At 36.3% G+C, this 15,536-nt stretch overlaps 1 protein-coding gene across 2 annotated transcripts; it reads right to left on the bottom strand.

The window, feature by feature from the left end:
- Nucleotides 1-392: 392 nt before the first annotated feature.
- On the bottom strand, nt 393-14,399 carry LOC147850203 (metal ion-binding protein). 2 transcript variants are annotated; one of them, XM_087336763.1, is made up of 19 exons: nt 14,159-14,399; nt 12,066-12,197; nt 11,897-11,968; nt 11,674-11,744; nt 11,481-11,580; nt 11,290-11,388; nt 8,502-8,628; nt 8,185-8,315; nt 8,049-8,108; nt 7,570-7,805; nt 6,824-7,256; nt 6,135-6,458; nt 4,712-5,317; nt 4,123-4,302; nt 3,638-3,865; nt 3,261-3,544; nt 2,204-2,494; nt 1,977-2,099; nt 393-950 (listed from the first exon to the last, which is right to left on the bottom strand). In XM_087336763.1, the coding sequence occupies exons 1-19, from the start codon at nt 14,309-14,311 to the stop codon at nt 800-802; spliced, it is 3,801 nt and encodes a 1,266-aa protein (XP_087192889.1). In that variant the 5' UTR covers nt 14,312-14,399; the 3' UTR covers nt 393-799. The 2 variants fall into 2 exon arrangements, with proteins under 2 accessions (XP_087192889.1, XP_087192890.1); XM_087336764.1 differs by lacking the exons at nt 11,674-11,744; nt 11,897-11,968; nt 12,066-12,197; nt 14,159-14,399 and having other exon boundaries at nt 11,290-11,395; nt 11,481-11,500.
- Nucleotides 14,400-15,536: the final 1,137 nt, after the last annotated feature.

Consider the following 15,536-nt stretch of genomic DNA (forward strand, 5'->3'; position numbering starts at 1 on the left):
TAGATGATTCATACAATATTACTGTAAAGGCAAGTCATTGCAAACTGCCTACAATGTCTTGTAACAATGGTAACAAATGAGTCATTTACCTACCCACCAGTGGTCAGTGGCTAGATGCTAATTTTGAGATACACCTCGACTATTGAAGAAATGAATCTCAAGCTAACATAAAGACTACTACATTGTAAAATTTGATTACCATAACAAACAGTGTAGTATAAACTGAGCTTTTGGAGGGTCTTAAAACTGAAACCATGAATCTGGAGGTTTTCTATCTTAACGCTCATTATACACTTTGCTGCATGGTTGTGACAACACATGTAACTAGAAATTATGGGAGTTTGGGGAAACAAACTTCAATCAATGCATTTCTACTTTAATAAGAGAACAAAGATATGGAAGATACATACCCATAATTTGAAAGGTCAAACCAAGAATATTAGAATCCACTCTGCATTTTTCTGAGCGTGGAGCGATGAATGCTTTAGAAAAAATACAACCTTATGACTGATTGTATACCATGTCCATCTAGATTGTTGTTAACCTAAACTAGATGACACAAGGATTTGATCCAGTCTGCAAATAAATAGTATACAAGACATTCCGAGGCATGTATCATTTATTATTATACACACCATTAATGATATACATTCTACGTATATACACAGACAAACACTGCCACAGAGGGAGACAGAGAGAGAGAGAGAGCTGTTCAGTTTCCTCCAGCCTTCCGTAAGTTATTCACCTTCTTGTAGCCCTGATTTGACACTGATAATACACTGCTCATTGAGGAAAATGCTTACTCTAGCTTCAGGTTGTTGCAAATATGAGAAAGCTCGGGTCTTGCTTGCATCCACTCACTAAAGAGCCTTTCTCCAGCATTTGTGCTATTATGTAATGCAACACAACTGAACAAGTATGACCGGAATGCTATAAGGAAGCAGTACCTCCTGTAAGATTGTTTTAATGTAAAATCAGTCCTCTATTACTGAACACAGAAGAACCTTAAGGCTTATATTGCAGTTTTGGAGAGTAAAAATTGACTTGTCTTGAATGCTTTGATATTCTAAAAACTCCTACAGATAAGAAAATTTCAAGATATCTGTAGCAAGATTTTCATGTCCTTTGATAACATTTGGCTCTACTTTATCATCAAGGTTTCTGAAAAGATTAACTCAATTTTACAAAACAGTAGGAATTGAGGAGTAGTCAACAATAACCTACATTACATGAAATGCTAACGTATTTGCATTCTTTTACGTACAAAATTTCCCTTTCTTTTAATATCGCCGATGATTGTCATCAATATTTTTTATTAGCAAGACTTTGAGTTTCCTTCCTTTGTACCGAACTTGAGACTAGGATGATACGTGGTCTAAATTGGGAGCATTTTAACTGCACAGTTAGCTCTTCTCAGTGTTTCATTAATCAATCCAGTGTATTATGCGTAGGCAGCTCACTCAATCAGTCCCACTCAGACTGATAAGGTCCTTTTGGGGGGTTGGGGAGGCAGGGGTCAATCCCCCATCGAATCAACAAGTAACTGTATAAATCAGACTGTTTTAACTCTTTGTGAATAATAATTGGTTTTTCCACTTAGATATGTACAATGTAGCAGCATGGGCCCTGATCGTGCAGAAAGTACTTATATCTCATCTGAGCAGATTGTTTTCATCCCCCTAGGGTCTTGTAATGTCTTTCTATGGTATAACAGGCCTTTTGTTTCTTTATTTTGTTTCAGACTTGGAACTAGGATGATATGTTGTCTAAATCGAGAATAAAAAAATAACCAAACCTTTTACAGGCCTTTTGTTTCCATACTGTCCCAACTTGGAACTATGATGATATGTTATCTAAATCAAGAATATAAAAATAACCAAACCATTTACATGCCTTTTGTTTCCATACCCTCCCAACTTGGAACGAGGATGATATGTTGTCTAAATCAAGAATATAAAAATAACCAAAACATTTACCTAAGAACTTTAATGCCCATGTCTAGGTTATGATTTCTGTAATCCTCAATGGCAGAACTACCACATTTTGACTGCTGCTTGTAGAAAACAATGTCCTTGTGGAGATTCCCAGCAACTCGACATCTGTGCATATAGAAGTAGTGCAAGTATAATATATGTAGTTCACACTCCTAAATCCTACATTATTTCATACAGTAGTACTATATCAAAACAGGGTATATATATACCTGTCAATTACTTTATCAACTTGTGCTTTACTGGCAGGGCCATTCGCCAATACCCTAGTCAAGCTCAAAACATCACGGTAATCACCCTCTTTATATGTTTCGTCAGTGTCATCGTAATGTTTTGAGATCGTTTGAACTACCTCTGGTCCTGATGGTCTTTTTGAAGAAGAGGCTGATCTTCTCAATAATTCATTCTTGGCCTGAAATATCAAGCAAGATATTGCCATTGCATATGCAACCCCGCCATATCCAGTATGAGATATAAACAAATAGTTTGTTTTTCCATCATCCCTGCACAGAGAGAAAATCAAAGAATGTTTGTTAATTGTAAAAGGACAATTTTGAAAGATTGTATTTCAACATATGACGCTAATGCTGCTGCTCAGATGTGTTGTTTTATAGAATATCAGTTTATTATGTGACAGCTCAAATAAAAAAGAAGTTAGAAGCAATAATTTGAATGGACCACAATGGGCAATAATGATAGTGCTAGAAAGGAACAAATTCAGTGGAGGATATGTTATGGTTAACTTTCCATTCAACCCCTGTTGGAACCTTATTAGGCCATAAGTTATCATGAAAGAGAAGACTAACTTTTTTCTTACAACTCATAGACTAAAGCAACCAAGATCAAATGCTATGCCATCTAAGGCGATCATAGTAGTTTCAAATTGCTATCTCAGTATAAACCCTAAACCGAAATTGCTACCTTGATATAAACCCTAAACTCTATAACAGAATTCAGTAGCGTACAATATCGTACTTTATCCCATGAGTTGCAGGCTCTTTAGATAGATTGTTGAAGAGGGTTCTTACACAGCCAAATAGAGTTTATACCGTGCATAATCATGTGCCTATTAGTGAAGGTAATAGAGCATCAAATAAGAAATATTATTAAGTTTATTTCCTTTTAATAAGCAAAAGAACATAATAGAAATGACATATACAACGGCTTAACTAGAAAGAGACACTTGAAAGAGAGAGAGAGAGAGCAACAGGAAAGAACAAGCAAGAGGAAGGAAATAAAAAAACAGGTTTCTATAGTACCAACACCCACTTTTGTACACGCCTCTGGATAGCATCGACATCAGCTGGAGTTGCCTCCCGTTCTCGTGTCAATGGAATACGTTTGTAGTCAATGTTGTAACCAAGGTTCTTAAGATTAGCATATACTTCTGCAGGTGTCCATACATCAGCATCTGTGACCATTTCCCAGTATCCAATAATTTCTGATCGGTTAGATACAAGATTCGTCTCTTCGCGATGAAGCAAAACTCTGCCTGCAGACCTTGAGGCCTCACTAAGTATATCTTGCTTTAATCTGTTCTCCATCTGTTCAACCTATGAACATAACAAGACAATGCTTCTTTTAAATGTCAAAGGTAACAATTCAACTATCCAACCATTTTTACTGTGGGATGCAATTACTCTTACAGCTGGGCCAGAAATGCCAACATGCTTGAGTGTATTAACTGGCTGGTCTAGCTCACGCAAAACAAAAGGCTTTCCATGAATATAAACCACAACTTCTTCTCTTAAATCAGTGACAACAACATGGAATAGATCATCTGACCCTGAAGGTTCTGCATTAAGGTGAGCCAAAATTGCTTTTGCCCCATCCACTGTAGGGGTGGCAGAACTGTATACTGGAACCTCATCAACCTGATGAGTTCATAAAATTATAGAGAATTAGTGTACAAAAAGTACTAATTAGGCTCTGATCAACATATGACTGCCTTCACTTACATAAAAAATTTAGAGCTATGTTGATACAGACACAGAACAGCTTAGATGGTCATGTACTTTTCCCATGAATGTTCATTCATTACTGAATATTTAAGTTCGACTCTTCTAAAAAGGGAATATCACGTCATTATTGACCTATGACCAAAACTATAGTGATGGGAACTGTAAAAGACCTTGCAAACATGAGGTGATCCCTCGATATCGATGTATTCTGATGATGTCTTTTGACCAGGGAAAAAGTACATTTTAAGGATCGATCGTTTAACAAGAACTGAGCCACTTCGAGCTTTCACAACTGCCTCCATGACAGGATCACCTTCATTTTCTTCAGCAAAAGGTGAAACTCTTGATTCCTGGTGAAAACGAATCCAATGACAGCATTATTGGTTCAAGTTAGTCCTCTAACGCAACAAGTAGTTTATATAACCAGAGAAGAAAAATATAATTTGTTGTCTTGTATGTTGTAATGCGTATCTCATAAAATCTTATTCCTATCACACAAGATGTTACGGATCTGAAAGGCATGATATAGGTTCTACGACCATTGATGCTTAGGTATTCCTCTAGTGAAGTGCATCAATTTTTCTGCCATGACCTTAGATTATCTCTAAATTAACACTAAACCATGGGTATTACATCCATACTCTAATCCCATCACCTGTTGAGTAAGTTATAATCATAAGAATAAACCTGTCTTTGAGATGCATCCTTAAATTCAGAAAATGAAAAACGGCTACTTAACAGAGAAGGATAGGAAATGACCGGAATCGCAAACACTTGTGAAGGTCTTAATCGAATATTCCACTTCATCTCTTGAATTTCTGGCATTTTGTGAAGCCATGCCTTGAACGTAGTACCTACACACCCTGGTGTGCAAAACCCATCAAAAGCTTCACTTCCAAGATATGTAATAAATGCAATCAGCATGAAATATCGTTCCAAATATTCAGTTCCTCGATCCAACGCAGCACGCCTTCTGTGATGTTCAAGAGTCTGATTATTAAACACTTTTCTGTAGTGCAGAATGGCCTGGCGCAGGTTTTGCATTCCAGCACATCGGTCTATAATAGCATCCAAAGTTTCTCGGTTCGCTACACCATTTTCCAAAATTCTGGTAATTTTCCGCACTAATGGTATATCGTCCATAACAAAACTTGATACAGAATTCTGTTTTTCTATGGCAAGGATTGCACTGGTACTGTTGTACGTTTCCATCTCATTCCCTGCCTCATCACCACTGCTTGATTCCATGTCAACATTTGAAGCTACTCTAGGGATACTCGGCAATCTCACTGGCCGCCCAAAGTCACACCGTAACTTGACAAGACATGCAATAACAGTGCCTGTTGCAGTACGACCACGCCCCATCTGATAATAGTAAAATATTTGAAATTTGATTCTGTCATTACGAAATTCTAACAGCATTTCCATGCACCTAACACAAAAGCACCTGTTGTGCCCTTTAGCATAACCCATATCACCATATATATGAACAGTGCTTACATATCAACTGTTCACTCCTATGGTGTAAGGCCTATCATCATACAATGCCCAAATCCAAAATGTGCAATCATCTAGCAGCTTCTTCAATGTTAATATTTGAATATTTCTCCTAAGTTTTCATTAATTAACAAGCCAGGAGGCCTACAATTACCAAATGTCCACATCTATACAAGCCTATTCAAAATATATAGACCCAAGTCCACAAAAGACTGATGCAATAGTTCCTCAAACAATCATCTCACTGTCCTGAAAGCATCCACATAAAAACTAGTACATAGACAAATTTTGATGATAGGGAAAATACCAAAACGACCATTCCCAGTTAAAGTGCGGAAGCTCAAACAATGACACGACAAGATCAGCCTTTTGTACATGGTTGAACACATATGATGATTAGACAAAGCAATTCACAGTATAAGAAAGATATATTAACGTCTTTTAAGACGCCAAAATGGCCTATAAGACCAAACAAGAGATTTCCTCTTAACTGTTGTCTCATCTTTGAGAACAACAAATCAAAATAGAATAAGTATTAGTTAGTAAATATAAAAGTAAATAAGATAAAAACAAACAAGGGAAAAGAAGAAAGAAAAATACACAGAATATGACCCTGGATATTGTCCAAGTTATGGTTTGTCATCAATTACTTTAGCGTAAAACCTTGACCAAGACAGTTCGTTACCTGGCAGTTGAAGACAAACGCAGTATTTTGGCTTGCTGAAGCAATCGTAGCGGCAATAGATCCAAAATCAGAACTTCTAGGTGCTTTTCCATCTGTGATAGGCAAATGTATATATTCGACAGGAAAGCCATCAGATTGTAGTTGTTTGAAAACTTCAAGAGGAGTTTGAACTGTTTGCGCTGTCACCTGCTCCCAAACATCAAATATTTGGCCATCCTCTGTCTCATGGTTTACCATTATTGCACCATCATAGCGTTCAGCCTCTCGTAGTACATCTTCTTTTAGCCTGGCCTCCATCTTTTCAACCCTCTCTCTGTCAATCCCCTGAATACAAACAAAAGGTTGACAATTTAGTATTGCTACTAACTTTTTCTCTCAATATAACCAAAAGTTAAAATATATCTGATTTGAGAATCTTACATGTGCCGATAACAAGATTCTTTAGTCTCTTTTTATCTTATTTACTTTTATGCTTACTTAGTACAGCAACATTTATTTTATTTTGATTTGTTGTTCACAAAGACGAGACAACATTTGAGACGTAATCTCTTGTTTGGTCTTATAGAACAGTTTGGCCACTTAGAAGACGGTAATACATCTGTCTTTCTCATAGTTCAATCTGTTCTTAAAGGGCTTGTAAATGTAAAGCCTGATTAAATAATACTACTTATCGAGTTTGATTGACTTACAGTATATTCCAACATATTCTTGAATGGTCGCTCTACCTCTCGTAGCACAAAAGGCTTTCCATTAATATATATCACAGGTTCTTCCCTCATATTGTGCCACAATACGGGTCGTCCCAGTCTACAGCTACCAATTCGATGCAATACACCAAGTATCCCATCAATAGTTGGATTAGCCACACCATATACAGGGAAGCCATCCACCTCCCTGAAATTTGGAGCCCCTTCTATTCTTTCAAGTAAATTCAGATTCTGACATCCTGGATAATGATCACTTTTAAGTACCGTTTGACGTCCAAGAACCTCCCCATTCCGCATTGCAATAACAGCTTCTGTGTTGAATGGGTTTCCAGTGTCAAGCATAGAAGCTTTCTTGATGAAACCAGATGGCTTAGGGCCATAACTTAGAGAACGCATTGGATCTCTTCTTAATAGCCTGCAGAATATCCATAACAATGAGTCTCTCTCTTGTTTTTTCTAAGATAATCATTTTCATCATTAGAGAAATACATAATGACAGACAGGTTACATAATGCTCAGATTTCTGAAATATGCCTCATCGTGGAAAAAAGATTCATAAGAAACACGTTCCTATTTATGCATGAAAGAACAAAATTATTTGGCAAGATTCATATGGATGACATCCATAAATAACTCAATTCTTGAGTATTTTATCTATAAATGTTTTTCTTTTAAGGATCAGTTGAAAATTATGCACACCAATATGCATTTAAGAAATCTTAGCACACCTTCTCAATATACTATATAACTCTGGCCTGGCTTTCATCCAATCTTGGAAACTGCCTTGTTCACTGGAATGACTGAACAGAGCAGACTGATCGGTATGTATATATACAGCAAAGCATATGAGGAAATAGTATCGCTCCAAGTATTCCACGAAAAAGTATAAGGCAGACTCCCTCTTTTTCTCATCAGCTTGGCGATGGATGCTGTTACGATATCCTGCTATTGCCTCTCGTAAATTCTGCATCAGCAAAATAAGAAAGAAAAAACTTAGAAAAATAGCATTCAAAAAAATAAAGATGGGTTTGAGAAAAATATCCCCTAAAACATTTGGCTTGCTTATCACATAAGTAGTAATCCATATAAAGTGACTGGACGCGTTTCATATACATGGGTTTCTGTTATAGGTATGATATTACCACAGGCATAAGATATACAAATAATGTTAACTAAATATCCATAAGATGGGCCGGAGGAAACACACCTGCATTGCAGAGCACATGTCAATCACCCGGTCGACCTGCCTTTTTCCTTCAACTCCCCCCTTGAACCAACAAAAGTAATAATTGTGAACCAATGGATTATGAACAATCTTTTACAAAGGGATAGATTTTACATACCTCTAGTACGCGGATGAGACTGCGAATAACAGTATATTCACCTCTCCGTATTGCCTCTTCTGAATCAGGCACATCTTGGCATAGAGCTCCAGTTTGAAGCACTTGTCCGTAAGAGCTTGATCTCTTTATTCCTGTTTTAAACACACCAGAATATGATGTATATGTAATCCACTTATCATCTGAATGATTTCATTCCATATAGAAGTAGATAATCTATGTGTTTCTCATAATAATACTACTCGTCCTAGCACCCTTTTTAACTGTTTTACTCTTTTGTTAGATACTCAGAGTAACACATGAGCTTAAGCAAGAGTCACCTGTCAAACCAACTCGCTTTAAATGAACAAGTGTAGCAACTACCATTCCAGTTGTTGTTCGCCCACGGCCCATTTGACAATTGAAAATGATTGCAGTGTTTATATCTACTTTGGAAACACGTTGCACCTGTGGTATGAGAAATGACTCTAAATGTCATCATTTTATACCGTAACTGAGAAAACAATGACAAAAGCAGTAGTAGCAACACTAATAGAGATGTTATCCACCTTGATAGAGATGCCAAATTGGAGAGTAAAGAGTCAAAATAGTAGTGCGTCCATTTTAAAAGTTTGGACTTTGCACCCAGCTGTGATCAATAAAAATGTGAGCATTGCGATAAGGAATGAGGGAGGGTGCTTTAAATGCAACACATGGTCATTCTTCTTGAGACACACAAAAAACTACACCAACCCTACCTGGAAATGTTGCTTTCCACCTTCTATGCTATAATGAGTTCTTCATACATTCTATGAACTCAAGAACTCACAAACATAAACTGATACTTGTGTCACTATCTCATACAATCTTGTGGGATTTTATGTGCATATTGTACAATTGACGCATGATTGCAGTCTGCAGGGACACTATTCTAGAAAAGGAAACCTGTCAATATATGTGGTGATGACTATAGTATGAGAAAGAAATTTTATTGGCCTTAAAATTTTGATAAGAAGGGTCATGGGATCATAGTCTAGATGGATGTGGACCAACTTGCACCAAAAATTGCTATTGCCCGGTTGATTGTAAACATGGTGTTCCTCTAATTCCAAATCGCTATGGCACAATTAGCAGATCTGTTCCTCCATAGCTTTGCAAGCATATCTGCTTGTTTCAACTTCTAACTGATGTATAGAGGTCATGAGTTGCCCTATCATCCAATAAAGAGAACAATAGACATGTGGATGTGGATCGACCTATGCTACAGATCTTTCAAAGACAAGTGTTACAATATATCTTACTTGAGAATCTTACATGTAGGTATAACAAGATTCTTTAGTTTCTTTTTATCTTATTTATTTTAATTTTACTCAGTAACATTTATTTTATTTTGATTTGTTGTTCTCAAAGACGAGACAACACTTAAGATGTAATCTCCTGTTTGGTCTTATAGGCCATTTTGGCCTCTTAAAAGACGTTAATATATCTTTCTTTCTTCCTTCTGGGGGCATTCTCTATGTCTCCCAATCTCTGGAAGTATGATCTCTATGAATTTTTTATCAGTATACTCCATTCCATCACTCTAGAGAGAGGTTCAAATCCTTCTTTAGAAAGAAAGATATATTAACGTCTATTAAGAGGCCAAAATGGCCTATAAGACCAAACAAGAGATTACATCGTAAGTGTTGTCTCGTCTTTGAGAACAAACAAATAAAAAAAAATAAGTAAATAATACTCCGTAAATATAAAAGTATATAAGATAAAAAGAGACGAGGGAATCTGGTTTTTGGCACATGTGAGATTCTCAAGTTAGATATATTGTAACTTTTGTCTTCGAAAGATCTCTAGCATAGGTCGATCCAGAATGGAAATGTCTCCGAAGCAAGGGAAGCACCTACGATGGCGGCAGATAATGGCTTTTATCTGTTGATGACAGGGTGTCGATGACAAGAGAGAATGATATCTTCCTCTGTTTCAGACTGGACAATGACATCCATAACTCTCCTCACATTCAACTTCCCAATTGCAACGCTGGCAGATGCAATCCCCTACAGTTATATGCCTAGTTCATCCAATCAATATCCTCAGATCACAAAATAATGTCCAGACCTTCCTATAGTTGTGCTAAGATTAGTGACATGTATATGAAACCAACTGGGGATATGCATAAGAATAGGAACTTGTAATTGGCTATCAGTGTGCCTAGTTTTGTTTTAGATTAATTGTGTTTCCATAATGATATCTGTCCTTATCACTTGGTCATAACTTATAATGCACAGTCAAGGCTACTCAAATGGTGGGAAGTAAATCCATATACATGCCATGTACTTGGAACTGATCTTTTGTTTGTGTGTGCTAACAATTGATTTCAGCTTCCTCTGCTGGTTGTATGGGCAAAGAAAGAGGCAATTGTGGGTAGCGATGCCTAGGTAATTCCCAGATTCCAAGTACACAATTTATAGCTGGGAAAAGTTACTTGCAACAATTGGAATTGCTCCAACTCGGCTCAAACTACCTCATCTGATACTGAGACTGATGTTGACAAAAGGACTAAAGAATGGGAAGATAATTGGGGGGACAGATTCGGTCACAAGAGTAATAAGATGACAATCGGACTAGGAGAGGGACATAATAAGTTAAATGGGCGATGGAATGAGGTTTTAAGGAGTACTAAAGGGGTTGATGGGATCATGAATATTACCACTATATATTTTTCTGCTGATTAGGCCAAAACAATTCAGCATCACATGTGAGCAAAGTCATAATAATCATTGTCATGGTTTGTTCTCGTAGTTAATACAAAAAACTACAAAAGGGTGTATATTTATATGTTGGTTCAAGTCTACATCCATTCTTGATTTTGCAAGTGAATCACCTTATGGCATCAATACGATCCACACCTATGTAGCAATGTCTATGGTAGTGTCCAATCACTATGATCCTCATTGGAATGTAAGCTGATCAGACTACGTTTACTTGGGTGCAACGTTAACAGGTTACACATAGCAGTAAAGAAGTAGAAAATATATGCAAAACAGGTGCATATAACAATATTAATATAACATGCATAGCCAAAATGCACACAGAAAAGTTATAGAAAGTAGGGCCTCTTCCAATAACAATACCTACCAAGAAATCAAAATCTCTCTCCTTTGGAGACTTCTCATCTGTGATCGGTATTCGTTCATAATCAACACGATAGCCTTCAGCTTGAAGTGCTTCATACACCTGTATCCTTCATTAGAATATTAATTATATGTATATGGAAAAAAAAAAAATGGAACTATACAGAGGTAAGAAAACATTTCTCTGGGGTATACCTCATGTGGAGTTTGCACAGAATTGAAAGATATTGGTTCCCACTGATCCACCATCTGGCCATCAGGAAGCTCGTCATTTACCAACACCTTATTCATGAAACTAGAAGAAAGAAAGGATGTATTATATATAGTCCATTTTGCCAAAATATGTTTAATCTTTGCAAAATACTAGGAATATATTTCCTAGCATTACCAGGCAGCTTCCTGCAAGACGTCTTCTTTAAGGCGAGTTTCCATCTCCTCAACTCTTGCTCGATTAATGCCCTAGAAATGCAGAATAGACTTACAATTTCTTATGGGTCATTTACAGGAGCAAATTTTCATCTTTCGAAAGGTTAATTTTGCCAATGAAAACAGATCATGCAAGTGTGTTGACGGTCATTAATGACATAATTGAGTGATGTCAGAAAACTCACCCTATATTCAAGATTTGTGAAAGGGTGCTCCACTTCTCGAAGAACATATGGGCGGCCATTGATATATATCACCTGGAAAACTTATCCAAAATATATCAGAACTGGGTTTGGCTTATCCCTGGTATTTTTCAAGCGAAACAGAAATTAGCCTTCTGAGAAAATAACATACTGGTTCTTCCCGAAGATTGTGCCAAAGGACATGTCGGTTTGGACCATGTCTGCTTGCTCCCACCAAATCTAAAACCCTTCTAATGCCATCGACAGTTGGAATAGCTACACCATATATAGGCAAAGACCCAACCTGTCATAAATAGAGGAATATGCCAAGAAACTGAGTCCAAAGGTACATACAAAATGTCAAGAATGTCAACACATGTTCAATGTTCCTCATGTGTGTAATATGTATGAGACCAAAAGGATCTAGGTTTACAAATCTACAATTCTCATAGAGCTGCGATTTATTGGCTGCAAGTGAAATCATTTAACAATGACTTAATCATGGCCTTTTTTCATACCTGAAAATATTTTTATTTTTTGAATTATCCTGACGTTCTAAAGTCATTTTTTAAGAGTTTTTCTAACATAACCAATGATGAGCCTATGGTGAAGGTAATTACTAGCTTTAGAAAAGTAAATGCTATAACTTTGTAGCAATAAGATGATATAATAAACTCTATCCGGGAGTCCTTCATTTAAGAATGTACTATATTGGGATCCATGAGATAAGATAGGCATCTGTTCAGCAAGTCAGAAATTGGGTTATGAACCATAATTAAAGAATGGATGAGATGGAATATGAATATTTTGTTGGGTAACATCTGGTCACAGATGTAAAATAAAATTTGGTAGATACATAGGACTAGATACCCTAATTATCTCCTCCCTAATTAAGCATAATTAAAGAAGTAACTAATTACAAACGAAATTGAGCGGTGCACACTCAAGCTAACTGGAAACCTTCAATCCTGAACTGATATTAGGTCCCATTAAATAAAAAATATGAAACGAAATTTCCAGAGAATTCATTTAAGATCAATATTTAAATCAAATTGGCCATTAAACTATGTTCAATACCATGGTAACTAGTTGGTCAAAAAACCCATCTACGATCCAGGTTTAAATCAAAATGCCCAGTAAAGCAGATTTGGAACCATGAATATACAGATCAGAGTAGTAAAGATTCAAAATGTCTGCTATACTAATTAAAAAGCACAAATATATGACAAATTTTGAAGAGAATTATAAAAAGTGTGTATGAAACCATGGATGTTCAACAAATTTTGAAGAGTATTAAAATCAAACTCCCCATTGACAAATTTTTCAAACAAATATTATAAAGACCAGATTTAAAAATCGAAGTTACCTTCAGCCTATTTATGAAAGCATAAATAATATTTATTGATTTATTTTGAAGAGAACGAAAATCGAAATTGGTATTAACGTATACAACAAATTGCCAGACAACCCGTTAAAGGTCTGGGTTAAAAAAAACAAGTTGTCCACCATGAAACCGTGAATATGCACCCAATAGAATTAAAATCAAAACCAAGGATGAATGCGCAACAAATTCTACAAAGACCCCATCTTAGGTCAAGCTTAACATCAGAATTCCCACTAAAACATGACATTATGAATATATAATAAAAGTGTCAGAGAATCAACGTCCAAGTTCGAGGCAACGGCATATATACCAGTTAAAATAAAATAAAAAAGACTACAAAAGTATGTGTATAACCTTGAATTTAACAACAAAATTTGCAAGGAACCCATCTAAAATGGCTATTTAATTCAAACTGTCCATTAAATCAAAGGTTGAAACCCAAAAATTTTTAGTGAATTCTTATTAACAAAACGACCTCTAAAGGCATGTTTAAAATACAACAAAAATTTAGGAGAATCAACTTTAAATGACCCTCAAAAGCATGTCTAAAGGCATGAATATACCACAATTTGTGCAGAGAACTAAAAATCTAAATTATTTTAAGCTGAGAAAAAAATGCTTAAACAAATGGGGGTGGATGGTGTCGTATGTTAAGGAACAATAGTTATAAAACCAAATGTTCAAATATGCCAAGGAACGATAGTCACGAAATTAAATTTTTAGAAAATAATAGGTGAATAAATAAAGATGGGAAAGAACGATTAAAATTGGCAACAACTAATGAGTTACCGGAATAACGAAATCAAATTTAGCGGTGATGGAATATGATTTAAGGATGGGGGGAAATGGGTGGATATAAATGGATAAATCCATTAATTTACCTGACGATAATTAGGGGCTCCGTCAATGTGAGGTTGTAATCGTTTGTTCTGGCAACCTGGGAAATGGTCTGTTTTGAGGATTGTTTTCTTTCCAAGAACAGATCCTTTTCTTCTGTCAATTACAAGCTCCGGTTCCCGACTGATCCCGGACATAACTTATCCAAAAACAAAAGTCTAAGAGAAATAGCAGTTGGCAATGGCGAGGAGAGGAATGTTAAAAAGAAAGAGAGGGAGGGAGGAGGAGGTAAGGTTTTGGAGAGTAAATGGAGAAGGTGACACATACAGAAGAATTAGGTGAATATGTACATACATACATACATACATACATACTGATATATATGTATATATATATATGTCCATTCCATACATATTTCTCTTTCTTTATCTCTGTTTTTTCATTTTCTTTCTTTCCACATACATACATATTCATATTGTACATACATACAAGGAGGGCCCCCGCGATACTCACACACATCTCGATCAACAACAACAGTAGCAGATGATGCCTCTATTGACCATACGTTTGCCCGTAGGTCCGACCCGAGAAGAATCATGGTACCCAATTACTGAAGCACTCGAGCCCACCAAAGTCGTAGATGATGGACATGTCAAGACGAGATAATACTTTTGTCTCCCCAACTCGTCACATGTCGTCGCAGACCACGTAACAGAAAACATGGCCCCAAAAATGAACCATCGAGACTCGATGATATGACGACGACATGAGTTTCTTCGCTTTGTTGTATAACTTGGTTGCTCGACGATGTGGCAAATATAAGGATGAATAGTTAGTTAAGTAGTTGAAGATGTGGTGAAGACAACTCATGGTTGCTTGAGTTGTAGAGATAGATCGGTTCACACTATTCACTTGGTTATACCTGGAAAAGGTGTCACTAGCCTTAGTTGTGTGATGTGAAGATTAAGATGAGAGAGTTTGTTTCAACATGTCCACACCATTATATATTATGGATTGTGCATCCATCATCACTTAGATCATGATTTCACCAACCGTCTACGTTATATTGCTGAAAAGGCTCCAAATTTTGAAAAGTTATTATATTATTACACTATGCCAGTGGTATTTAGTTATACATGCATTCTAGGGAAACACAATGTAAGCTACAATTGGTGAGATTTAAAATGTAATAAGGATATCATTTTATAATCATAACATCAATGATTGTTGGCTACACACACACATGGGGAGAAGGTTGCATCAATGAATGTTATCTTAGTAGAAAAGCGTAGCAATAATTTGGAATAAAAGGCATACAAGTGAAAGAGTCACTATGTCGATTTGGAAGGTTGTAACTACATTTGCCTTGTTGGATAGCCTTAAAATTGCAAAGGGTCACAAATCATCTTATTGCACCTCAAT

This window comes from Azolla caroliniana, unplaced genomic scaffold (genome assembly GCF_043228905.1).
Source record: "Azolla caroliniana isolate FFs.n. ecotype wild unplaced genomic scaffold, voAzoCaro1.0.p SCAF_21, whole genome shotgun sequence".
NCBI classification, from domain to species: Eukaryota; Viridiplantae; Streptophyta; class Polypodiopsida; order Salviniales; family Salviniaceae; genus Azolla; species Azolla caroliniana.

Coding starts and splice junctions, on each gene's coding strand:
- LOC147850203 (XM_087336763.1), bottom strand. CDS start 14,311: ATGTCCGGGATCAGTCGGGAACCGGAGCTTGTAATTGACAGAAGAAAA. Junction 6,459..6,823: donor AGAATATGTTGGAATATACT/GTAAGTCAATCA, acceptor GTTTGTATTCAG/GGGATTGACAGAGAGAGGGT. Junction 3,866..4,122: donor GATCACCTCATGTTTGCAAG/GTCTTTTACAGT, acceptor TGAACTCATCAG/GTTGATGAGGTTCCAGTATA.